The following is a 27,717-nucleotide window of genomic DNA, read 5'->3' as shown; positions in this document are numbered from 1 at the left end:
TCCTCCACCTCCTGGGTCCGGAAGAAACTGGTGATGGTTGGTTGGCGAGGGAGGGGGCGGGGTGGCTGGGGCCGAGGCTCTCTCAAGAAGGTGTCCTTGTGTCTGCGGAGCTCAAGCGGGAAGAGGCCTAGTGAAACCGGCCTCTGGTAGAAACCAAAGTGCGGTAGACTAGCAGTCACCCTTCCACTTGTAGTCCAGATATAAAAACAAATTTAATTGGAGCTAGAGTGCCCCAAATCTGAAATGAGAACGACACCTGTTGGCCCCAAAGCTTGGCGCCCCTTTCGGTATTTCTTTATTCAAATTCAAAAAGATGTAAAGCTGAGTACAACAAAACCAGCCAGGGGATTACACATGTATGTCCAATCTGGCAGCCCACAATACCTCTTAGCACAGAGGATTCACACACAGATCTGTGTCCCACAAAAGCAACACTCTTTGTTTCCCTCTGATCAGCCAAGACCATTCAACAGGGCAACCTTGAGCACACATCTGGCATATCCCAAGTACATGGTTCCACAATTCAGCATAAACATACATCCATTGTCCAATCTCTGTTTCCACCCTTTTCAATCTGCCATACCCCTCCTCTCACAAGGGGCCAGATAACACAGCTCTGCAGCAGACATAAGCCAATGGAAAGAAAGAAAGATGAACAAGTTCATAGCTTACCAAATCAGCACGTGGTTCTGCACTCGTGAGGCCAATTGTACTAGTCTGTACATGCCAAAGACTGTTTGTACTTTTCCTCCCTTTAACCACTTGACTGTTTCACCAACCAAGCTCTGGAAAAGCTTTGCCTGCAACACTGGAGATACACTGCCTGCTACTGCTCAGAACTGAACAGATCTGCAACCAGCTGTACCTATCCGTACAAGTCAGCAGAGCCCTACTGTACCTGTCAGTACAGTTTCTGCAGCCACCTGTACCGTACAGTATAGCTCTCACACAGCAGCGGCCTGCTGTCTGTTCTTGCCAGCACAGCCTGAATCAGCACCGATTGCACCTGTTTTGCCAGTACAACTGTACCCTGCAGTCGTACAGCTACCACGTGGACTGTACCTGCAAGCAACTGTACCTGCCTATAACAGAACTGCAGCCGCCTGTACTCTGGTCGCCAGCAATCGAGCAACAGCCGCCTGAGCCAGCAGCATTCCGTACACTTGTACTTGCTGTGGTACAACTCTGTACAGCCTGTCTAAACAGCTTGCTCCTCTCACACACAGCAACCAGTCGACTTTCTCTTCTCCACTATTGAAGCTTGCATGTATCCCAAAAAGCTAGAGAGAGAGAGATGAGAGAGGCGTGTAACTCCAAAAGTGGAGTGGCCTCTCTCCCAAAATTATCCTAGGGCCCAACTTTAATAAATATTAAAGTTCCCTAGGGGCCACATAGGCCTAGGGGCCACCCATGAATAAAACATTAAAAACATTAATGTTTTGGTCCCCCTTCACACTTGCAGATGTCCACACATCATTCTCTTTGTCCGGGCACCCCAAATGTGAATCATTTAATGTTTTTGCCCAGCAACCACCATGCCCACACTTGTGCTGTTCCATTTTCACAGGGTCATGACACCTAGGCAACGTTGGTCTTGGAAGTCAATGATCCTAGAGAGTGTACCGAATCCCTCACGAAATAGATAGTGAAACCTCCCGCAGATCCCATAGTATACTAGGCAGCGGCATATGTAATGCTCCTCCGTCTCAACCTCTGTGTGGCATAGTCGGTAGATCCTCTCCTCTCTGGGTCTCCGTATGAGCTTCCCGGCTCTGAACATGCGCTCAGCTGTAACTGTCTCCACTTTGAGGCGGTGTTATGAAACCCGTATCTGGCCAATCACAATCCGCATGGCATGGGACATGTGAACACTCAAGTCGCCCGGTTGCTGGATGAATCCATCCTCAGTGAGTGTGAGGAAGTGATCTCTGTAGAAATGCATCTTCGTGGGAGGTCCGGAGCTGTGATCCATGTGCAATGTGTGTAGAGGCTGAGAAGATCTAACCGACTAACCCGGTTGGTATCCTCGTGAGACAGCCGGAGAATAGGGGAGTCCAAACTGTACTGAAGGGGGGTAGGTGGTCCATGCAGAGCCATAGACTGAGAACCAAATGGAAACTAGTGCATACCATACTCCAGAGTGCCCCTCAAGTGCTAGCTATGTGGAGGGGTCCAGGGCAAGCCTCGGGTACCTATGGGGATCCATGTGACTGATGTGATGGAGGTATGTGATGTCAGAATATGCAGCGGAGATGAAGACAAAATCTGAAAACTCAAGAGCAAGTGCACTGTAGAAAAAAACACAGCAATAGAGAAGGAGAGAGAGAGGCGTGTAACTCTACAATATAATACACAAGAGAAAACTTGGAATACCCAATACAACATGTGGGGGCAAGGGGCCATTTTATATGGCCCCTATGAGCCAGTCAGCCAGCCCAAAAAGCAGCCGACAGGAGCAAAAATCTCAGGACCTGCTCATGTCTACAGTCGGCGAGCAAAGACTCAGTTGGCCAGGACACAGATGGAGACGTGGACCAGCAGAGGCAGTCAGCCAGCATCCAGGACACCTAGATCAGCAGTCGACCAGTGTTTGGATCAGCCAGGAGCCACAGAACAGCCTCCCACACCTGGTAAAAATAGGGAAAAATATGGAGAGCAGGGAAAAATGAGAAAACACCTAAATCGGGCGGGCACACCCACAATAGAGCCCCTGTGTAAATATACAGACAGGAAATGACTGCTAACACCCCCTCTCAGCTCCTGGATGTGAAACCAACCCCAGGGAGCTGGAGTGCCGCCGGAGCCAAGCCTGAGATAGAGACTTCGTGAAGAGGTCCACCGCATTGTCCTCCGTCGAGTCCTCCGTCGAACAAAACTCTAGCAAGATGTCATCAGCAACAATCTTTTCACGAACAAAATGCCTCTGGATGACCATGGGTTCCTCCAGTGGAAACCCAATCTTGCCAAGTAACCTTTGCAACCTCACCACCTCGCAAGAAGCACCACAAGCAGCGTGGTACTCTGCCTTTGTCGACGACAAGGCAGAAGATGGTTGCCTCTTATTGCTCCATAAAACTGCTCTTGAGCCAAGGGAAAAATTGTAGCCTGATGTCAAGGTCTTAGTGTCTGGCTCTCCTTCCCAATCTGAGTCACTCCATCCGTGGAGTCTGACTCCATCCATGAATCCCCCTCCTGTGTAAAAGAGTCCAAGATACTTCGCATGCATAAACCACAAGATACACAATCCTACCTCCCAAAGAGTCCTCTGCACACATGAGCTCAACAGCCTCATCAGGAAGCTCCCGTCCAATTTGGTATGCATCAACCGAATCAATGAACCATTCTGCTTCGGAGTCAAGGAGGCATCATACTGCTCACAAGGATCAACACCTATTACGGTGGGATGCCAAGTCCTGGAAACCTGCTGAAGACCACTCAAGGCCTTCGGAAACCTGTAACCAACCCCCTCTGAATCCGGAACCACAAAGCCTGGAGAATGTGCAACATCCACCTCCTTCTGCAAGTAATCAACTGCCATCTGCCTGGCTTTCCAATAGGTCCCCGTGGAAAGAACTTCCTCATCTATAGGAGTTTCTTTGTCCCGAATACTACGAGACATCAGAGCATAGGTTACGTGTAAAGTTGCCTTTGATTGACGAACACAAGAACTACTAGTGGAAAGTTCCTGCCAACTGTTGCCATCATCTGGTAAGCTATCCACCATCTGGTCCCGGAAAGCCCGTACTTGCAACGTATCCACACTTAAGTGGCCATTACTAGATTGGCACTCATCACAAAACTGAGGACCTGGGAGAGAAAGTGTTGAAAGTTTGTAAACTCCATTCTCCACTCCACCTTCCCAAACTACTTGGCCTGTTGCTTTGTTTCGAAGAGCAACAAAATGCTCATCAAACTCCACCCGTACGCCAGTCTTGCAAACCTGATGCATTGACAACAGATGAAAACCAACAAGTGACGGAACATACAACACTTGGGAGGAATGCTTCCCCCATCTGCCATTGGAAACTATCTCCAACCTGCCCTCACTGTGAACTGGGATAGTGGATGTATCCCGAGTAAGAATGTGACCAGAATACCTGTAGAGATCCTGCAAAGCCGAACGGGAAGGAGTCATGTGCCTGGAAGCACCACTGTCTAGAATCCACTCCCGAGTATCCGTAGCGGAGAGTCCTCCAACCACCTCCCTGCATGAGGAAAATGAAACACCGGTGTCCATAGCCTCCATGTGCACAAAAGCTCTAGTCTTCACGGTTGCTGCTGAGGATTCGGCACCCTTCTCGGTGCTCCGCTTGCCTCCAATAGTGGCCTTTCTCGCCACAATCATTACAGGTTCTCTCTGCCTTCAGTTTCTCGCGGTCTGCGTCGGACATCTTCTGAGAAGACTTCTCCGATGAAGCCGTCCCTTTGCCCTTGTTGTTACGGCCTTTCGACCGTTGGCCAGTTAAGGCCTCCGAGCCGCCCTGTGGAGGGTTCGTGAATCTTTCCTCCTGGTCTAAGACCATGGGCATAAGCTCCTCCCATGTGATGGTGCTGAGCCTGCCACTGGTAATCAAAGAAGAGTAAAATGCGGAGTACTGAGAGGGCGAATGCGACAGCAACGTAATGGCCATATCCTCCGATGATATCTCCTTCCCAGCTTGGAGAACTTTCTTCTGAAGAGCCTGCAGCTTGTTGATGTGCTCCTGCATTGTCGACGACTTTGCAGGATTCGTCACTCGCATCTGTACTTCCAAGAAGATCCTCTTCATGGGTGATACCGTGTTATAGAGAGAAGCCAAATGCTGCCATATACCTCTGGCCAGCGTCATATCTTGATATGATTGATTACTTGCAGTGTGCAATTGAGGAAAATGAAGGAATGGACCCTGGCATTGACACGATCCCATAATTGTGCCTGTGCCTCACGTTCCTTCTGAATCGAGGGTAACTCCCCTTCCTCTAACTCCGGCCATGGAACCCCAACAACAATGAAATCAGCAAGGTCGTAAGACTCCAACACAGATTCCATCATTACCTTCCATATGCCATAGTTGTTTCCGTCCAATTGACGGTCCATTGGGAATGCGGGGAGTGTCGGGATCTTCACATGCTTCTCAGCCATCTCAAGTAAATCTGCCATTGCGGGGGTGTAACTGAAAAGGGTGGGTGGGTGGAAAAAAAGAAGAACTTAAACCTGCAAGTGGCTGTCCAGCAAATCAACCCGCCTTCCTCTTGCTTCTCCTCTTCCCGAATGGTCCAAAACAGTCCACCAATCAGCAACAAAACAGCCCCCCTCTTGCTCACACAGTTCCCAAGATCTATCAAGAGCCTAGAGCTATGATACCAGGTTAGAATATGCAGCGGAGATGAAGACAAAATCTGAAAACTCAAGAGCAAGTGCACTGCAAAAAAAAACACAGCAATAGAGAAGCAGAGAGAGAGGCGTGTAACTCTACAATATACACGAGAAAACCCGGAATACCCAATACAACATGTGTGGGGGCAGGAGCCATTTTATATGGCCCCTATGAGCCAATTGGCCAGCCCAAAAAGCAGCCGACAGGAGCAAAAAGTTCACGACCTGCTCATGTCTCCAGTCAGCCAGCACATAGATGGAGACGTGGACCAGCAGGGGCAGTCGGCCAGCATCCAGGACACCTAGACTAGCAATCGGCTAGTGTTTTGATAAGCCAGGAGCCACAGAACAACATCCCACACCTAGTAAAAATAGGGAAAAATATGGAGAGGGGAAAAATGAGAAAACACCTAAATCGGGCGGGCACACCCACAACAAAGGCTATGGTGTAAATATACAGGTAGGAGATGACTGCTAACGTGTGACTATCTGGAAGAGTGCATCCACTACCATCGGGGCTGCAGCAAACTCCGCATGGATAATCTGGTGTGGGACTGATGGTTTGCTGCGGATCATACGGGAGAACATCATGACCTGGGGCCTCTCAACTCGCTGCCAATCCTCATTAGATAAATCTGGCCCCTAGAAGGCTGCTCCATACATCAAGGCTGGTGTGGCGAGGGTGTCAAAAAGCCAGCGCTTCGTCTTGGGCTTCTGGAAAAGTGCTTGGAAGCATTGCCGCTCAAGTAGGCTCAAAGCTGCATATCCCTGCGTCACTCTCGCATGTGCTGTGGGAACCATGTTAAAGCGTGGGCCACTAAAAGCGACACCAAGGTAGACATAGGATGAGACAATCTCCACAGGATCCCCTCTATATGTGAAGCTCAATCTAGATGTGAAGGGACGAGAGGTATTGAAGACCATTACCTTGGTTTTACCAAGGTTAACAGAGAGGTCCCGCTGAGTGCAAAAGTCATGTAAAGCATCCAACTTTCTCTGAAGCCCTTCGGCTGAGCCTGAGAGGAGGACAATGTCATCTGCATAAAGTAGTATGGGGATCAATATGCCTGAGAGGAGGACAATGTCATCTGCATAAAGTAGTATGGGGATCAATATGCCTGCCATGCCAGTGTGGGACCAGCCCTGCCTAATCCATCAATAAAGCTCGAGATCTCATCAATGTAGAGGCCAAAAAGAGTGGGTGATAGAGGGCAGCCCTGTTTCATCCCATTAGTGCTGGAAATCTCCTCTGATGTACCTCTTGGGGCTCTCAGTCGTCCGGTGTGACGGACTCATAGAGGGCGATGATGCTCCAAACCATGTCAGATGGGACTCCGATCTCCTGTAGATGGTGGAGGCGGGCTCGGGGTACAGTATCAAAAGCTTTGTGGAAATCCACAAAGGAGCACTAAATCCTCTGATGTCGTGCTCTACCCTCCTTGATGATGGCACGGAGGGTGAAGATGTGGTCAAGGGTAGAGTAGCTCCTCCGAAAGCCAGCCTGTCCTGAGGCTTTACATCCTTGGCTCTGTGCAAATGAAATGAGCTCCGCCTCTAGCATTGATCCATAGAATTTGGCCAATGTGTGGCTAATCATGATCGTCCTGTAGTTATTAGGATCAAGTGGATCTCCGGCTTTGAGTATGGGGCTGATGGTGTTGGTGGACCGGGAGGGTGGAAATCCTTCGCAGAGGGCTCTATTGAACATGTAGGCTAGTAGGGGCGCCAGGGTATCATCGGCATGCGAGATGTACTCGGCGGTGAGTCCCTCATGATCCTCGGCTCGCCCATTGCGTAGACTACGAATGGCCTTGAGGACCATGCCCTTTGTGAAGAAGGTGGAGGTGGTGGGGGTAGGGGTGGCTGATGGGGGATATGATAGAGGGAGCGTGCATAGAAGTGCCATGTGTCCGGGTAGGTGATAGGTGTGGGAGGGCGATGTTCTCGGAGTTTCCTCCAGGCCTCTTTGCAGTTCGGCCCTAAGAAAAGTCGGTATAACTCATCCTCTTTCCGAGCATAGAACTCCCGTTTCCTGCATTGGGTGAGCCGTTGCGAAATCCGTTGCGCTTGGCGCTTCGTGATTTTCCCAATCCGTACCTCATGCTTAAGACGGCAGCGTGTGGCCTGGCATTCATCATCATACCAACAGTTATGGGGCATGGAACCGCAAGGTGGCTTGGCGGTAGACCGCTGCGTGCAGATGAAAGAAGCAGTGGCGGATGTGTGGAGTATGGTGGTGAGTTGTGTTGTGAGGGTGGATAGGGGGACAGTAGGTTCCACATCCTAGAGTTGGCGGTAGATGTGGTTGGAGTGAACAAGGTCAAGTTCGTGATCAGAAAGGACCTGAGTGTAATGTGAGATCGCGGGTGGTGGTGGAGGGACGAGTGGTGTGTAGGTAAGAGTGAAAGAGAGGTAGGCATGGTCAGCTTCAAAAGGGGGTGGCGGAATGGAGAAGTCGGGGAGAAGGTGTGCCAAAGTCGGAGATCCCATAAGGTAGTCCACAGTGCTAGTACCTCCTAAGGGAAGGAGGTGAGGGCGCCGGAGGAGGGCCATCGGGACATCCTGTTATAGATAACGAGACCATGTGCAGCTCCCAGCTCTAGGAGATATCTCCCATACACTGTGACCTCCCGACGGTCCTGTGATGATTGCTGCAGCCCTGTGTCAGTGATGTCCAGCTCCTGTAGTCTGATAGGGTCCTCTAGATCGAGTAGTGGGACCTGCTGACTCCCGTCCCGGCGTTGAAATCCCGAGGAGGAGGACTTCCCCCCAGCTGTGAGAACTCCATGATATCCCCATATAATGATAAGTTCGGTGACTGGCCATGTTGTGTGGTGTAAGGGGAGTGACGTGGTGTAAAATAAATAGAGCAATGTGGATGACTCTGTCACTGTTGAGTGGTAGCCGCATCCAAAGATATCGTGCATCCTCGTCCTTTCGGACGATGCTGAGAATCTGTCGGAGATGGGATCTAAAATGGACAGCTACCCCCCCACAGCCACGTACTCCTCCTGATGTGCTTGTCTCGCCTCGAAAAGCTAACTCGTACCTGTACCCGCCCTAGTATGGTAAGTCCCTCTCAGGGCTCTGATGCGTCTCAGTATGAAAAATGACATCCCTGCCTGTGAGAATCTTGCTCAAGCCTCCTGGATTCAACCACAGTATGCCATTGCAGTTCCATACTACCAACCTTAGGTGTTTGGTCTCATAGAACCCCGCATCCCTATTTGGGACAGCGCTCAGTGATAATGACTCTTACCATCTCTCTAGATAGCCCACTTGGCTGCTCTGCTGGCCTCATGAACAGTCACCATCTCCTCACGCTTGTGTGCCACCTGCGCGGGAGTGGGATCATCCCCCATGTTCACCTGTGTGCCCTTGAGGGCAGACCGCCTGTCTGCTGGTACACCGAGAGAGAGAGCCCGGAGGAGGGGGATCGTACAGCCGTTGCAGAGGGAACTGAAAGGGGGAGAGTCGGAGCAGACGGTGGGGGAGCGGGGGGGAGGGATGGGCAAGGTCTGAAAAGGGGGGATAGGGGGAGAAGGGTTCGCATGCGCTGGGGGTTGGGGGGGGGTGGGCGCTGTAGGCTTTGGAGGGTTAGTGATCCTATTGAGAAATTGAAAGCCTGGAGGGGGATGTCGACGAGGTAACGGTCTCCAAACGAAAGGGGAAAAGAGGGGGGGGGGGGGGGGGGGGATGTGCTGGGGGCAAGTTCATCGAAGGAATTGAGGTGGGTGGGGTCCATCACCGTCGGGGGGCTCTCTCAATAAATGCTCGAAACGGTTCTTGGACACAATCGTACCCTCTTGTATCCTGCCAGCCTGTCGCGCTTGTTGGTGCCGCTCTGCTCTTGAAGTCAGCCGGCGGTTCCGCCCCTTGGGCCAACGGTCTGCCACTCTCTTGCGCCGGTCTCAGCCATGGTCGGGGCCTGGTGCTCTAGTACGTGGGGGCCTGTGTCCTGCCCACCCCTCTGGGGAAGGTTTGAGATGGGGCTGGTCGAGGGGGGGGGGGTGGTGGGATGGGGGGTTGCAATTGGAGGCGGCCTCCTAGACTGCCCATGAGGACAAACTCTAGCAAGGTGTCCCATTTGGTGGCATATGAAACATTGGCCTGGGAGGCCAGAGTTCTCAACCTTGCAAAATAGGGTCCCCCCCGGGAGACTAGGGAGTAAAACGGTGTGAGGCACTGAATCTGGGGAGGCAATGCAAATACGAAGAGATGGAATCCCAGCCTTTTGTACAAGAAACAAAGCGGTGGTTTGGGGCGGGGGGGGGGGGGAGGGGGGGGGGGCGATTCCATCACTCTCCTGATTGCACCACCTATCATCGGAAGGAGAGGAAGGTATTCCTTCCTAAGATCTAGAAAACGGACTGTCACAGGAAAGCTTGAGACTCTAGCCAAAGGTTCGGACGCCGGGCGGAAGCTGTGCTCCCACTTCGCAAAGAAGGCATGGGCCATACGCAGTGCGATGGGAATCAACTGCATGGCTCTGTCCGAAACTGCAGGCGAATCAAACTCAACCTAATAGTAGCCACGCCCCAAGGGATGAATGTTGATCTTTCCAGGCGCGCCAAGAAGGCTTGCCTGTAACAAATCCCTGAATTGTCCACGCTTTGGTCGGCTACACACAATCTTGCATACCAAGGTGGAGGCCTCCAAAGAAGCGATTGTCATAGCGAGGAGCTGGAGATCCTCTTCTGAAAAGGAGAGGCAAGGGACATTGGCCTTGGTCGGGGACGACGGAGCGGTTGCGATGGAGTCGTCCTGGGGGTTCAAGACCACAAGATGCCGAAACTTGCCACAGATAAAAACCTTGAAAGCTATAAGCACCTGACCAAGAAGAGGGGTGGGGGGGAAGCATGGAAGGAAGGGGGCTGTGCTCAGGCAATGAAGGGGGGAAGGGGGCTGTGCACTGTCAAAGAAGAGGCTGCGCATCGGCAAGGAGTGAGGTGGGCAGGTTCAGACGTGCAGGGGGGGGGGGGGGGGGGAAGCTCCAGCTCCAAGGCTCGTATACGTCAGGTTGGAACTTGTGTGCCGTCGCCTTGCACTCCCCTCTCCCCTTCCTCACCAGTGCACAGCGCCCCCCCCCCCTCCCCCCCCCCCCAATCAATTCCCGCCATCGTCCACCCTGTCTGCCCCCCTCCCTCTTCGCCCTCGTTTCCACCTCCCTGCCCCCCTCGCCTTGTTCTTTCTCCGCCGTCTCAGCCCCTCATCTCCTTGCGCAGTAGTAAATATCTTTTTTTTTCCAACTGGCCTTAGGGCCAGGATCCTCCCATAGTTACGGTTTTTTCACGGCCCGTAGGCACTTTTTTCCACCCGTAGGTGATGCCACCTAGTGAGCGCCTAGTGGGGGTTTGAACCCAAGACCTCCCGGTCCCAAGACAAACACTTCACCACTTGAGCTACCACCTCATTGGCATCAAGTGAACATCTTTGGTTCCAGTGGACTGATTCTTGGATTACATGAGTTGATTTGAACATGGTAGAGCATGGACATGGGAAATGGGGAACTGGAAACTGACATTTTTGAAGGCTGAATACCTGTGCGGTAGAAGCAAAGCTGTGCTGCCTGTGAAGACACTGGAAGAGTTGGACCTGGTTGTGGTGGGCTGTCATAACCTTTGTGGGTTTGCATACCGTGTGATTGGGTGCCTCATGTTTGAGAGTGTGCCTAGACTTTTGTGAGTATGCGAGTCGTGTGACTGGTGGTTACAGACATGTGAGTATTCCTTGGTCTGGTTGTTGGTAGTCTCAGGAACTTTCTGGTTTCCCTATTTTCATGCTATTGTTGTTCTTGAAATATCTAGTGCTGGCCAGTTGAGGTTCTTCTGGGGCATCCACATCTTGTACAAGGATAATTCTCCTTTTGGTAATAAAGATACCTTAAGAGGGGGGGGGGGGGGTGCGTATGTTTGACCCCTAGTGTGGTGTGATGGTGCAAATCTGAATTTTCAGTTTTCTCTCTTAATTTCTGTTAAATTAAACTTACTACGTCAGTCTTCTATAATCACGTGTCTTGTTACACACCACCTAATGCACACTTATCGCTTGTTGTTGGACACCTAGCCATCTCTTTCTTTTGTGCTTACTCCTTTCCAAGTGTGGTTTTTAGAAGATCAATGCCTGATACTAGTACTTTATGATGGTTAAACTCACTTCTTTAATGATTTGTTTTCAAGTTCTCGTGTCTTATTGTGAGATTTCATGTTGCTACATCGAGACTTGTTCTCTCCTCCTTTAAAAAAGAGAAACATTTATTCAATATCTATGTATGTGCAGGTAAATGAGGGATTCTTGATACAATGCATTTCAAATCTCAGTGAAGAGCAGCTAAAAACAGAATTGAAGCTGGTGCTGAATGAGTTGTTTGGGACTTGTTCTTTGTAAGTTGGAGCTCCAAGTTTGTTTTCGATATTTAAGGTTGCAGTGTCTATACATGGTAGATGCTCTCTCTATTCCTATACCAAGTGTATGTTGGGTCCCTTTTGCATCTACAAATCCCATTGGTCGTTGCCCAACTGATCTTGTTGGAAAGCACTTTTTCATGTCTATCCATGTGCTAGCATATGCCTTTGATTCCTTAAGCACAAAGTAATGATGGTTCAAAAATTTTGCATGATATACACAAAAATTGCTGCCATCATTTGTACGTAAATTTACTATTAAAAAACATAAAAGTACCGTGTGCAGAAATCACAAGAAGGTTGGTACCTTAAGCATATGTGGGGCTGACGAAAAGCTCCCATTCATGCCTCTAATTGTTAGAAACAAGCATGGAGTGGAGAGATACCCTCAAATCAGAAGGCTGGCTGGGCATGGAGTTAAAGTACAAGATGAACAAGTACAACTGTCGAGAGAGGATCTTGTTGGGCTTCTTCGACTTAATTTGAGCTCTCACTTCTGATAAAAAGGCTGGTTCTACTAGTAGCACAAAGTAAAAACATGCATCACACCATGTCACGATGCAGGGCAAGTACAACAAAACATGGGAAAGGGGGTCGTAACATTATGGCAGCAGGTAATGCTAGAGAAGAATGCTCTAGCCACTTATGAAAAACAAATTTTTAATGGATCTGGAAAATAGATCCTTCTATTAGTTATAAGAAAAAACCAGCCAACAGGTTGAAGTGCATTCTCAAAGCCTCCAAAAGAGGAAAAACAATGGGGAGGGTAGTCCCCTCCATGGCTGGCCACCCTCTCGGTGAGGAGGGGGGGGGGGGGGTGCGGTTCTGTAGTGCCAAGTGACTATCCGAGAGGAAGGGGCCTTGCTGCCAGGTGCAGAGGAAGGCCTCTCGACGTCTTCACATGCGGTCCGAATCTCCCTGAAGCTTCTTCCTTTTACCTGCGAAGGGGGAGTGGGAAGAGGGGGTGGGGGGAGGGGCGTGGGGGGGGTGGGGGGTGTGGGGGCACTCAATGGCGTCGTTGCACTGTGCCCGCCATATGTGCCATGCTGCAATGCGGCTGATGATCTCCCACCGCTGACAAGTGTTGGGGGATCAGGCTACTACCAGAGAAACGGTAGTGGGGATGGACTCAATCCTTCAATTGTTGATCCTGGGGGCCTGACCATCATCTGTCTTCTCATAATGAAGGGCGGGTCTTGACTCCCTCACCTAGGCAACTGCCCCCCAAGTGATGATGCGGGAGGAAGTCGAGGAGGTGGTGAAAAGACCAAGAATCCTCAGCCAAACTTGCTGTGCTTTGGGGCAGTCCCAAAGGCAATGGTGCTGTGACTCCTGCGGGTGGTTGCATCTCGTGCATTGTGCTAGACAACCACCAATGACCAGCCATGCGCCAACTGCTAAACTCCTGTGAGCTACCTGCCTAAGGAAAAGAGTGACCTTCTGAGGTCGCCATTGCCTTCGGGGAAGTCCCAAAGGCAATGGCGCTACGATTCTTGCGGGTGGTTGCATTTCGTGCACTGTGGTAGATGACTAACCGGGTCAAGTGAATCAAATCCTCTGTGAGTCTCTCTGGCATAGATTTAAAGCTCATAATCTCAGTGCAAAATCTTCCAGCATTTGCGGGTACAACCAGCTGACAAATGATGCTCCTGCAGAAAGAGGATGTCGATAGAGCCTCCCACTAAGGCTCTCTGTTACTCCTCACAAAGGACTCCCTGCCTAGAACAGCATTGTGGGCTGCCCGTTCCAAGACACTATCTGCATCACAAGGGTCTAGTGGGGTGAGATCTGTCTGTGCTGCCCTCCACCCTGTGAGACTTGGGTGAGGTTTTGGATGGTGAGTAGTCATAGTCTGTCATTGTGTGCAGACGACCAAGGTGCTTCCCCATCCTATGCTCCGTGTGGGCCCATTCCGCTCTGGTTTTACTGCATTCATAAACTGGGCTCCAACTAACACAGTAAAGGTATCTGTAGATCATCACAATAAACAAGCACTTGTGCTGATGGTGGACACGTACATTGCAATGTTGATCTTTCAAGGATCCATATTCTTGTAGGAGAGCCCATGGATATCTACATTGCAGATTAACACCCCATTATAACTAATTTCATATCTTGGTTCTGCTTATTCGACAATGCTACCCTAGAAAAGCTACAGCAAGACCAAAAGATAATGTTGGAAGCCAAGGTATACATGCACAAATCTTCCTTCGAAGATGAGCACTGCTCTAGGGATATTGAATGGCTAGCAGAATGGCTAGTAGATAGGGATAAGAGGCTTGCAATTATAGGATATCAAAAGCTCAGTATGCTCAAGTATCTAGTATTTCCTCTAGAGCTATTTCTAGTTTTATATCTAAGAATTTGCAGACAGATGGAGAAGCAAAGAGAGGGAAATGACTACTTCTGCAACACAGAGCACGTGGCATACTCCAACATCCTAGAATTGAATGAACATAATGACTTGGATGATTTGCTGAGACCAAAATAGAAAAGGGGCCACCAGGGAAGTACAAATAGGTCGATGTAGGTGATAAGAAACAGAGCCCACATGAGCTAAGCAAGGACAACAAAGAAGACGATCCTAAGAAGGACACAGACAGTGAGCCAACATCATAGCATCAAGGTGATAAGAAGGTTGACTTAGGTCGCCACAGTAAAGAATAGCCCAAAATGGAGGACTCCAACAAGGACTATTAAACCACTGCCCAGGGGCATCCACAACATCGATGTTGGCCACCTTACAATCTTCAACAATTTTGGCCGAAGTCATTGGAAATGTCAGATTTCAATGTGCTTATATTGTATTATTTTGCATGTGTGATCACCGCTTGTATGATTTTCGCTTGTCTATAAAAGGCACACCATATAATCTCAAGTGGAGAGTACTAGTTGTGGATTAGGTGCTTGCACAAGCTAGAGTGGCCAAATGAGCCCTAGGACCTAATTTTTAACTTTGGCTGCCCAAGAGTAAAAACCCTAGAAGCCACACATAAAGGGCAAAATGTAACTCTCACCACTCATTCTCTTATGCATTATCTAAGTGAGTGCTCTTTTCCTCTCCTCCCTCGCTTATCTCTTGTATGTGTTGAGCTCTTGTGTGCTCCATTGCGTGAATGATTGAGAAAGAGAAAGTGAGGGTCAAGCTTCACGGGCAGCAAGCGGAGTGGAGCTTTCGGGTGCAGCTTGCGATAACAATACTACCTACAAGAATCCCATGTGACATGCATTCATGAGGTGAGTGACACACCCCAACTGTGCATTTGTGTGCTAAGCCAGGACTTGTTGGTTTCTCAGTTGAGCTATTGTGCTCCCGAGTGCGAAAGGGAAAAGTCTCATGACATGTGGTTGCACCCTTCTCATATGGTGCAAGGGCTTTGCACAACTCAAATCTACGGTGTTAGTTGGGAAGATATTTTTTAATCAGTCTTTGGGGACACAACGGAGGAAGAATGCTTGTAGCCCATCCGCGATGCATCTATAGGATCGTCAAACGTGAAAGGATCCAAAGACCTATGATGCAAGTCGGGACATCCAAGGTAAGAGCACCCACAATAAGCAAAACGGTAACATCCTTTGTGAGCCTGACGAATCCTACTTTTGTAGTGTCACCGAGCTATACCATGGACCCACCCACATCTTATGTCACACAAGGCCATGTAGGGACTCAAGAGCATGCTAGCATGACTTCACATTCTTACATCCTAGGGGGGGCAGAGGGATCGCTAGCGATACATGAAGGTGGATGAAGAGGATGACCTCCAAGCTCGAGCTCACAAGCTTGCTATCCTAGTTGCTGTGGCCTGATCCTCAGAGCTCCATGCGGGCCAAGGGCCAAAAATGGGAGACAATGTCTGTGAGGTGCAGGTCTCCAAGGTGATGAGAAAGCTCTATCACCTGTCCATGAATAGACCACTCACGCTATGCTGCTACGCTCAAGGGGAATCAAAAGATCACTACGCCACTGTTGCATGTGCAGAAGCCTTGCTGTACTGATCTACAGCCCTAAGCATACTTAAGAACATTAATGCTAATTAACTTATGATTAAGACAGAGAGGAGAGAGAAGAAGAGAGAGATTTGGTGTCAGGTTTTCTTTATTCATATGGTACAAAAAGGTAACTTGATGCTTGTACATGTTGTAGCCCTATGGTCAGCCCCATAGGGGTGACTTGGGCCCTTTCCTACATGATTCTACTTGATGCTATGATGGAATAATGATTATGAACTTGTGTTGAATATTGAATGGTGCTTATATATGAGCTTTAGGATGCAGTCGGCCAGTAAATACTGCTGTCAGCCTGTTTTGGATGGACAAACAAACGTTGCTTTTCCTCTTTTACTGCTGCGCTTCATTGTTGCTGTCCACACCCTATGCCTTGCTAATGGCCCTTATGCTGCCTGTAACCTGGACAGCACTGCTGGCTGCCGACAGGGTGCCCTAGGCGCCTCATGCCGTGGATGACGGTGTTGATGCTGATGCTCCTACAAATGGTGATGCTTGAGATGCTACTGATGATGATGAGGATGCTTATCCTACTGTTGTACTAATTAGGGATTTAGACAGTTCATGCCGAAGATTAGCCATGGCACGGGCGTGCACGTGACATTCCCTTCTGCTAAACTTGATGAGGGGGTGGAGACTCTGTCATCCTTCCCTCCCTGGACTTCTACTGAACTGCCACTGCTTACTGACTTTGACTTTAACGGACTGATATTTTTGGTATGAACACCTTCATTCCTGATCTCGAGTTCCAAGTCTGTGATGAAGAACTGAGCATCTATTCACTGCTGTCCCCATGCCTGCTTTCCCTTAACCTTGACATAGCGGTGGGTCGCCTGCTAGAAGTGATCATGCCTGTTGCTAGGCCCTTGGAACCGATCTGAGGGCCTACTGAGGGACTGCTTCGTACCGGAGTGGTCTGCGTACCTACCCTCAGGGACTACTTCCTCTAGCTTTGCTTGTTTTGCAGACCACTCCATCTGCTACCTTGCTGCATCCTACCTACTGGAATTGTGCACCTTCCTTGGGACATAGCTTAGTGGACTGAGCCTAAATGCTCTGATATCAATGTTGCATGCACGGAAGCCTTGCTGTATTGATCCATAGCCCTAAGCATACGTAAGAACATTGATGCTAATTAACTTAGATTAAGACACAGAGGAGAGAGAAGAAGAGATAGATTAGTGTTATGTTTGCTGTTCGTTCGCAGTTTCAGCCTTCTCTTGTGATTCAAGATGTTCATGGAAGATTTCTAGTGATACAGATTGTTTGGGATGATACACCTTTATGGTTGTTAGGGGTGTATGCTCCAAATAATACTCGTGCACGCCGTTTGCTGTGGAATGACTTGTGTGCTCTTTCAATCTCTCATCCTGGCTTTGTGATGGGAGACTTTAATATGTGTGTCTCCAGGGAGCAAGCCACGTCGCCTCATTCTGTAATGGATGGCCCGGAGAGAATGGCGTGGGAAGCTTTTGCAGCAAGGTCGCTAAAACAAGACATGTGGTCTTGGTTGCATCCAGATGAAAGGGGTTACACTTATGCTAGATTGGATCTTGAAAGGGATTGTGATGGTGCAGCTGGATCTTGAAAAAGCTTTTGATCATATCAGCTGGTATTTCCTTTCTCAGTTAATGACAGCCATGGGCTTTGGTCCCAAAATGGCTAATTTGGTGCATTTACTTGGCTCTGGCTCTATCACGCGGATTATGCTCAATGGAGGACTTTCGGATGGTATTTCTCTCACCCGTTCTCTCCGGCAGGGCTGTCCTCTTAGCCGTGTTTTCTTTGCCATTACCACTCATCCTATGTTATCTCGTCTAGATGCTATGGCATCGCATGGTGAAGTGGTTGGTTTGCATCTCCCTCATGGCAAGCAATTGGTTGCTCAAGCCCTTGCGGATGACACTTTTATGTTTCTCAGGGCCGAAAAAGCCAATATAGATCGAGCAATGGAAGCTTGGAATAATTTTGCATTGGCTTCTGGGCTGAAAATAAATTCAACAAAATTAGCCCTCATTGTATGCACGGAATTTGATCTTGAGGCATTAGGGTGGCAAGGCCGTGTGGTGCATACAGGAGACATTGTTCGTCATCTTGGGTATCCGGTGGGTGTGGATGTGGACCCCCAAGCGCTTCTTGCTTGGATTTCTGCTCGGATCTCGGATAAATTTGTGTATTGGAAAGCTCAAGGGTGGTCTATGCACGTGAGGGTTAAGGTAGCTCAGGTTATTATGCTTAGCATGATTTCCTATTTTTTGCCTTTGCTACCTTGGACGCACAAATCTCTTCTCCGTTTGGTTGCTCCCATTCGGTTTATGCTGTGGAAGAGGCAAGGAAATATTATGGGTCAAACATGGATAGCTTGGAATCACATTACGACGCCCAAAAGAATGGGTGGGGGGGCTGCTTTACTGGATGTCCGCTTGCATATGGTGGCGTGTAGGTGGGCGCTTTTTTAGGATATGTGTTTGCAGGAGCAGCCTTGGGTATTCATGGCTCGTGACTTGATTGAGTTGGAGGGATTGTCACATGGACGGACACGTGTGCAGGCTTCATGGTGGGACATTGTGAATGCGGCTCATCCTGTCCGTATTTGCTCATCTCACATTTTATCGCATATTCTCCTTTCTTGGCATGAAGTTCTACTATTGGCTCGGTGGGATCCTGGTCATGAAAGACTACTTTTGAACTCTTTGCAGTTTGAAACATTTGTGGAGTCGCGTGTCATTGTTTGGCCAGACAGAGATGCTTCACGCATACGACTCAACCGCATGGTTAGGTTAGGCTTGGTTAGAATCCGAGATGCTGTGATACCTGGTCGTGACAGGCCATATTCGTTTCGTCGTATTCGGCAGCACTTTAGGGTTCCTCGGACATTTCAGCCACTATGGGTTGACATCATGCATGCAGTTGAGTCTTTTACTCCATTGCCTCGGCCATCTGCAGATCAGCCTTGGCTTGATTGGGCACTATGTAAATTTGGTGACTTGATATCACTTTCAGCTAACCAGGTCTATCATAAGCTCGCATCAGAGAAAGATTGGGTTTCAGCCAAGGCCAATAAGGTGTGGGGATTGCACAAGTCTAAATCATGGTGGCAGAAAACTCTTATGCGTGGTTGGCAGTCTAAACTCCCTTACCAAGGTAAGGTTTTCATTTGGAGGATGGTGGGAGGGTTACCTACACGGGATCAGCTCAGCCGTCGTAAAATTACATTGGCCTCTTGCTTCTTCTGCATGACATGCACTGAAACAGTTATGCATCTGTTCATGAGTTGTCCAGTGGCCCGTCAGATTTGGTCTTTTGTCTCTCGCGTTTGGGAGGTAGTAGAGAGGTCTACTGTTTCGGCTCATCAGTGGATATTTGGGATTTGTCCTCAAGTCATTACTTCGGACAGTCACCTTGTGATATTCCATTTCCTTAGATGGAAAGGACTTTGGCATATTTGGACTACACGGAATGGGTTCATATTTGATTCCTTGTCTGGAATACATGGGCACATTCTACGTATCCGCGGTTTGCTGGTTTGGCAGTTTTCTTCTCTTCTCTCAGCTCAGCTACTGGATGCAGATGTTATTTCGTTATGGTCTATGGCGGCTCGGCTGGCTCATCTTCGATGCTTTTATCTGGGATGCTTGTTTGGCTAGAAGGCTTTCTTATTAGTGTACAGGTTTGCATGGTCATGATCCTTTAGAGGATCCTTTGTGGGGTTTTTTTTGGGGCCATAGGTTCTGTGTGAGCCATGTGGCTGATGTACATTTTTACATATAATATAAAACACCATTTCACGAAAAAGATTAGTGTTCAAATTTTCTTGTATTACTATGGTACAAAAAGGTAACTAATGCTTGTACATGATTGAGGCTTGTGGTAAGCCCATAAGGGTTGACCCATAGCCCTTTTACTCATGCTCTACTACTGACATGGATGAATGATGGCTGAATGACTGAATAATGACTTAACCTTTGCTGAATTGTGAGTTATGCTTATATATGTGTGTGGACTGCCAGTCGGCCAGCACTATGGCTGTCGGCCTGTTGCATGGACAAACCACTGAGCAAAAATACTGAATTGAATGCTGTGCTGTTTTCTGGTCCTGCCCACACTTGCTGCCCATGTTGTAGCCCATAGCCAACTGTTGCACAAGGCTGGCTGTCAGCCGACTAGCTATTTGCTGCTAGCCAACAGGTCCTTGTGACCTCCCACCTGATGCTAATGCTGTAGATAATGCTAAAGGTGATGATGATGATGGTGCTTGATGATGCTTCTTCTGATAATTATTCTGATGAAGGTACTTTTGATGCTACTTGCTTGCTAATTGATCAGGGATTAAGAACGTTCATGTTGAAGATTAAGCCATAGCACGGGCGTGCATGTGACAGCCACTCTCCGGAGTGGCTGGTCTGGTTGGTGAAAAATGACAGACTCGGAGAGGAGCTGAAGTCTCTGCAAAAGCTGTGGCATCCACTGGAAGACATCTGAAGAAACTGTAGTCCACTACTGTCACATGACTTGAGGAGGACCGCCTGGAGACGCGTGGGGGGGGGGGGGGGGGGTCGGTGTGTGGTTGGTGTCGGCGGGAGTTCTCGGGAGAGGCCACAGGGGGCTTGGGGGTGCCATAGAGGAGGGGGGGTTATGGGGTATGTATTGATTGGGTGTGTGCGGGGGGCGGGGAGTGGTTTCAAAAAATCGGGAACACTAGCACCGAATGACTTCGTGAGACCGGTCTCCCGGTGGTATGTGACATTGGGACCCTCTTGGGGGCAGGTGGAGTCTCTGCTCCAGACAGATGCTCTTGCAATAAATGCTCAAAATGGTTCTCTGACATGACCGTTTCCGCCTGGACCCCTTAGGGCTCTCTCACCTGGTGACGGCACACTGCTTTGGATAGGCGTCTGCGCTGCCTCCCCCGAATTGTTTGCCACCTATCCCCATCCTTGTTGTCAGGGGTAGGGTGCTGGGGCTGTGTCTCACCAGAGGGAGGAAGTGGGAGGACTCAGGAGGGAGGAGGGTGGCAGGTAGAGGAAAGCAGGGCGGCGGTGCAAATGAAGGCAGGGTAGAGGCGGATGCTGGGGGTGCGAAGGCCAGGCGGAGGGCAGAGGAGTGCGAGGAGGAGACGGGGGGTTGGTGCAGAAACACACAGGGAGGGGGGGCGACCAGTGTGCGCAAGGGGGAGCTCCAGCTCGTTCGGTACCTTGGACAAAACTCATGTGGGTATGATATCTATATGATCTTAATGATATCTTGTTTCAATTATATATCAGGTACTTGGATGACGGAAATTTTATCAGAGTAGCCCATGCGTTGGAGACCTTGATGATACTGTTCCAAGAAGTTTTCAAAAAAAGGTTTAGCGAGCAAGTATGTATACCACAACTTAACAAAGACTTCGTTACAGAGGATCTCTGCTGTTTCATTGATATTTTTTTCTACATCTACGTATCTTCTTGTATGCAGGGTTTTACAATAATCAGCTTGATTGCTGGATCAGTAGAAAATGCAGACTCTTTTTTTATGAAACTTATCAATAGAGTTGCAAATTTGCTTCAGAGGGACGATGTTCCTATCCCAGTGAAGTCTTTATCTTTGAGGTAAAATTCAAGTTTTCTAACTCCATACTTCTCAAAGCACGCTGACATAAATGATAACATGCCAGTTATTTTTATATATATTTTTTTCATACATAGCATGTTGAAGCTTCTTATATTCCTCAATCAGATGTGATGTATGAGGGACATGTCGTTTGTAGCTTGGGGCTGACGCATGGAGTCCAAGTCATTGAGTCACAAGGTTGTTTGATGTTCTTGGTGTTGTTAGAGTCTTAGCCTGTAGGATGCTGGCACTGGAACAGTGGGTCTTGTATGTATCATTGTTATAGTCCTTATGATAATAGCAACTTTTTTTTCTGAGGAATCAAATTTAATCTGTGATGAGATTGCTTTTTGAGCTTTTCATCAACTTATGAAATGGGGTATTGTATTGTAAAATACGTGGATTGTTGTTTTCTACTTTTTTTAAAAATAGAATTTACTTGTCTAGCTTTTTCTTGTGGCACCAATCTCACCTTGCTTTCCAACAAAGGGCCAATATTGCTTATCATGGATTGAAGATGACGACACTCGTTGAATTGCTGAGAGGTCGTCGTTAAGAAGATCAGAAGAATTATAAGCCAGTAAATCAACAGAAGGAAGGGGTTTTGAACAGGTTGATTGGGGGCCTTGCATTGTAGGGCTGCCAGACAATTGTGACGTAGGCAAATGGCAGTTTAGAGTCAGGGGCTTGCTTTCAAGTGTTTTGGGGTCCCACTGGACAAAAGGGACACGGAGCCGTGGCAGTTAACACTTCGCCTGCAGGGATGTAGGTTGGCCGGATTTCTTTTCAAGAGTTGTTTCAAAGTTTTTTAAAAGGATTTTACCAAGGCCATGGGGACTTAGACATTTTTTAGAAACTCAAGTAAGTCGAGGATTTGAAGGGAGCAGATTGAAGAGAGAGGGTGTTGTGGAAAGGTGGATTGTCAAAGCTTATAGAAAAGCAAACAAGCAAAAGAAGCTCTATAAGTGCTTTTGACCAGAGGGTCTCTTCAGGTTGTTCGGGTTGCAAGTAGCATTGTAGTCATCACCAGAGTAGATTTTATCAGCTATTTTTTCCACCCAGATTATCATGGCATATGCTTTTTCTTTTGCTGTCTCATTTTGGTGCTCTCGTGGTCACATTTTGGTGTGCTTGCTTGGGGGCACGTGGAGCTTGGTGGGAGATGGTCTTCCAATACTCATCAAAATAACACAGATACCAGTTTTTTAGAGGTGATCCGGGCAAGAATGTTGATCGCTTGTGTGAGTCGTGACATTTTTAAAAGCGCTTCTATGAGTTGGAAGTACTCTTGCAAAATAGCAAATGGGAAGAGGTGTTACCTCTATCCTTGAAGATCTAATGAAGAGTGAGTAGAACAGAATTTCAAAAGCTTCTATAACAACTATATTTCTCATAAACCACCTACTGTGATGGAGAATCTTTTGACACCTTCTGAGAATGTCTGGGCCCCCAAATGGACCTTGCAATGAGCAGGACAAAGGTGGGGTCATCCCCTCTAGTACTGAACATGTCTCAGATGTGTAGTACTTGTCCAACTATATATGCTACCCATCTGGTGACTAACCAAATCTATACCAAGCTGTCACTACTATCTTGATCACATATGACCTTGCAATGAGCAGGACACCCAGGGTCGTCCCCTCTAGTACTGAACATGTCTCAGATGTGTAGTACTTGTCCAACTATATACGCTACCCATCTGGTGACTAACCAAATCTATACCAAGCTGTCACTACTATCTTGATCACATATGACCCTGTCCATAGTCCAGTCCAAACATTACTACCAAGCGGTCACGTCTATCTTGATCACATATGACCTGTCCATAGTCCAAACTGGGATGTGGGGTGCCCAACATTACTACTACTCATAAAAGGCGCCAGATTATCACATCATGATGAGGGTGGAGCATTGGTTTCTAACATCATCTTGTCTACATTGACGTTCAACTTGCCAACGTCTTTATTCTGTGGCTGTGTGTTCTGCTTTCTTAAAGATTTTGAAGCAGGGGCTCCTCCTCTGGGAATTGCTTGTCTTCAAAATGTTAATTGTCTGATGATCTCTCCATGTCAATTGTGTTCTCCGAACACAAATTGAGCATCAAGTGTCAATGGCCAACACTTGAACAATTCCTTCCAGAGGATTATTATTTTTTGGATGAACCGGTTGTCTAATCCTTGCTGTAATACCAACGTCAGGTAAGCCTTGCATTTCCGTCCAGATCCGGCAGTCTGGGCTGCTCACAAGCCACCTGGTGGCTACGTTTTGCTGAGAAGAGGACTGAGGGTTGATGATGATGATGAGGAACGAAGGGACTAGGTTTCTGGTAAAACTTACTAAAGCAAGTCATCTAGTCCTTTGCCAATGGGTGTGTAGCCCAGCGGTGTGGGTTTGGAACTAGCACGGGGCAGGTCCTGAGTTCAATCCCTGCCGGCCACCTGTTGGTGTTTTGGCCACCAAGTTAAAAAACAGCCTTCCACGGGCTACACCATGTGCCTACGGGCGGGGAAAATAGCTACTACAGGTGCATCTAACTTGGGTTGTAAGCCCAAAAAATTGTGATAGAAGTCAGTTAATGCATCCATACTAGGTTTAAAAGGCTCCCGCGAGGCTTGTGTGCTTATGTGTAGGCTGCCCAAAACTGGTCTGAAGCTACCCCCAACCTGTATGACGAGGCCTTGGGTAGAATCGTCTGCCCACTGCAGCAGGATATGTAAGGCTGTGCAAATTTTTTTGGTTGTTGGACTCTTGTAGATGTCAATCTTTGCTGTTTGGACATCCAGAGTATGATAACAGATAGCTTGGAGGTCTCTTTCATCCGACTCATTTGGTATTAGGTTGTAACATGAATACCATGCAGAAGTGTAATGATGATTAACACTAAGCTAGAAAGGTTAACGCTAATCACCATGTGCAATGGTGACACAGAACTAGAGAAAGAAAGAAAGAAAAAAATTGAAGTAATATTAACGTCCTCAAAAGACCCAATTGTAAAGTAGTATAATGAATCCATGAGAATACTGAATCATGGAAACTAAAAAGAAAAGAAAATAAAACCAGATTTCTATGCCTTGATAACATGTGAATACAAGATACAGATACATGATGGGCTCATGTGGGTACAATGAGGATAACAATAAAAGAGAGAATCTCTACCTAACCTACTCCTACTGTATATTTCCAAACATGATGTATATCCAATAGTTTTTAAGATCTGGAGTAGATTTGGATACTTAAATGCTGTGCGTTAACTTCTATGCATGTTCATGACTAAGCCGGCTGCTCCATGTGTTGTAATCTGTTGTCTCCGGGCCACCTTTTCTTGATCCAAAACTGAGGATGGCTGTCCAATTGGTGAACGCTGAATCATGACACTTGACCTCCCTTTATATAGGGATTTGGTGGCGAGTAGTATACCGGTCGGCCAGCCCTTTTCAGGTCCCAAAATATCATAAAAAGTGTCATTAAATGTGTTCATATTGTATCCAATACATGTCGCGCATGCCCTGGGCACTCCTGGGCTGCCAAAACTGCTCCGATCTGCCCATATCCGGCCTCCAAACTTGCCCTTCAGGTGGCTGCTAGTAAGATGTCCATGTGCTTCTTGTCAGAATGTGCAGTGGAAGAGACAGAAATGAGAGAGCAGAAAACTGCAGAATAGCAAGAGAGCAGAGATGGTGTCGAGCGCTACTTGTATATCCGGTACAAGTGAGTGCGGGGTCAAGGCCCACAATAAATATGGGCTGGGGCAGCCAGTCGGCCAGTGAATAACAGGCTGACAGACCCACAAATATCCCACGACTGGAAAAAGCCCAGTCGGCCAGCAAAACATCAAGTTGGCCAGCAACATAGCAAGTCGGCCAGAAAAATATCAAGTTGGCCAGCAAAAGTATTGGGTCCCACCTGTGCAGCCAATCCTACAGGCCGACACGGAAAAATCAGCACCCCCACGACTGGAAAAAAACTGGGAAAATGGACAATGGGGAAAAATGGAGAAAACCTCAACCGGGCGGGCACACCCACATCAGTGGCCCTCACTCCCTAGAGTGTAATATGGTAGAAACAGGAGATGACTGCTAACACCTCCTCTCAACTCCTGGATGTGAAACCCACCCCAGTGAGCTGGAGTGCTGATGGAGCATATGTCCGCCGCATTGTCCCCCGTTGAACAAAAAACCTCGCAAGCAGCACCACAAGTAGCCCGATACTCTGCCCCAATGGAAGACAAGGCAACAGTTGGCCACTTCTTGCTGCTCCAAGAAATCGCTCCTGAGCCAAGGGTAAAGTCGTATCCTGAAGTACATCTCCTCGTGGTTGGATCTCCTCCCCAATCAGAGTTACTCCAACCTCGAAGTCTGACTCGGTCCTTCGATCCCCCTCTAGTGTCATAAAAGAGTCCAAGATCCTTAGTACCCTGTAGATACCGCAAGATCCACAATCTTGCTGCATCCCAATGAGTCTTCAAAGGTGTTTGCATAAATGAGCCCAACAACCCCACTGGAAAACTCAAGTCCAATCTGGTGTTCAGGAAACAAATCAATGAGCCGACAAGCTTCCGATACAAGGAGGCATCACCTGCTCACAAGGATCATGTACAATAAGTTTGGCATTCGGGTCCATCGGAGATGAAATAGGTTTGAAGTTCTCCATCCCAAAGACCTCCATCAACTCATGAACATATCGTTGCTGAGAAACAAAGAACCCCCTCTGGGTCTGCCAAAACTCCAATCCCAAAAGGCCTGCAAGTCACCATTCAGGAACGCCAAGGGCAAGAATTGTCCGAATCGTGGCCATCCTAGTTGTCGGTGCAAAAGTGTCCTCATAGTCGTTCGACGCCTGGCCGCTGACTTATACTTGGTTTTTGTAAACCTACTTGACACCAATGACTGACCGTTTTGACGGCCTCAGAACCAACTCCTAAGTCCCATTCTTCTTTATGGCTTGTAGTTCCACTTGCATGGCTTTCCTCCAAGTCTCTTGGGAAAGAGCTTCTTTAATTGCAGCAGGCCCTTGTCCCGAATGCTAAGAGACATCAAGGCATAATTTACCTGTAAATGCTCCTTTGGTTGACATTTGTCACGAACCCTATGCGATCTTCGAGGTCCATTCTTTGTGGTCCACTCAGAGGGATACTCTGTTTCACTAGACTCTCGAATGGTATCCAACATTCACTTTGGTACCCGAACAGAACGTGGAGCCTCTTGCTGCTGCTGTGGCATATCTCCAACTCTGGCTCAACCTCTACAATTGATTGAGGCTGGCTAGCTGGAACAATAGCTTGGGACTCATCCTCATACACATCTGGCTCTCCAAGAAGTAGCGGCTCCTCAACAGTGGAAGCTGGAACATGCTCATCAAAGACAACATCTCTATTGACAACAACCTCATTCCGCTCCGAGTCATATAACCTGTAGCCATTGGAAAGAGAGTTATATCCCACAACAATAAGCTTCTGGGACTTTGAGTCAAGCTTCCCTCTCTGCTTCTTTGGAATGTGAACATAGGAAATGGGAGACATCTGGTTTTTTGCCAAAGTAAGCCTCAAGCAGAGTCATCTTAGGCATTGCACTCGACGGAGACCTGGATGGGACCAAGGATGAAGCAAAAGTGCAACTCCAAGTTTACGAGGAGGGAGACGTGTTAGCAGTCATCTCCTGTCTGTACCATATTACACTCTTAAGGAGTGAGGGCCAGTGATGTGGGTGTGCCCGCCTGGTTGAGGTTTTCTCCATTTTTCCCCATTGCCCATTTCCCTAGTTTTTTTCTAGCTGTAGGGTGCTGATTTTTCCCTGGCGGCCTGTAGGACTGGGTACTCAGGTGGGGCCCATTATTTTTTATGGCCGACTTGATATTTTTCTGGCCGACTTGCTATGTTGCTGGCCGTCTTGATGTTTTTCTGGCCGACTGGACTTTTTCCAGTCGTGGGCTATTTGTAGGGCTTTCGGCTTGTTATTCACTGCCCGACTGGCTGCCCCAGCCCATATTTATTGTGGGCCTTGCCCCCCCACTCACTTGTACCGGGGATATACTAGTGTATATAGTAGAGTTTGACACCTTCTCTCCTCTCTTGCTATTCTTGCTCTCTCATTTCTGTCTCTTTTCCGCTACACATTCCGACTTGTTATGAGAGCCCCAGGTGGCCTGAATCTTTGGAGACAGAGAGAGCTTTTAGGGTTGCTGTTTTTGGTGCTGATTGGAGAATTTTCGGGCTGTATGGGACATGGAGAAGCGGGTGAAAGGCAGGCATCATTGCTGGCAAGTGCAGCCTCTTCTTCAATTTTTTTCCCACCCACCCTCCCCTCACAAGACCACGTGAACCCCCGAGATGGCAGATTTGCTTGAGATGGCGGAGAAACATGT

At 48.2% G+C, this 27,717-nt stretch overlaps 1 protein-coding gene across 8 annotated transcripts in view; it reads left to right on the top strand.

The window, feature by feature from the left end:
* The window catches only part of LOC147631547 (uncharacterized), a 136,854-nt gene that overhangs the window by 60,904 nt on the left and 48,233 nt on the right, over positions 1-27,717 (top strand). For all 8 annotated transcript variants that reach the window (XR_015267311.1, XM_086808062.1, XM_086808063.1 and 5 more), the window contains exons 4-6: positions 11,636-11,739; positions 21,030-21,126; positions 21,223-21,356. Coding sequence is in view for 7 of the 8 variants with exons in the window: in XM_086808062.1 (XP_086664188.1) it covers positions 11,636-11,739; positions 21,030-21,126; positions 21,223-21,356 (335 nt within the window). In the remaining variant the exon portion in view is untranslated. The remainder of the gene's footprint in view (positions 1-11,635; positions 11,740-21,029; positions 21,127-21,222; positions 21,357-27,717) is intronic.

Source organism: Cibotium barometz, chromosome 14 (assembly GCF_041138505.1).
Source record: "Cibotium barometz isolate CiBa-2024 chromosome 14, ASM4113850v1, whole genome shotgun sequence".
NCBI lineage: Eukaryota > Viridiplantae > Streptophyta > Polypodiopsida > Cyatheales > Cibotiaceae > Cibotium > Cibotium barometz.
This window is presented reverse-complemented; position numbering and strand designations above follow the sequence as displayed.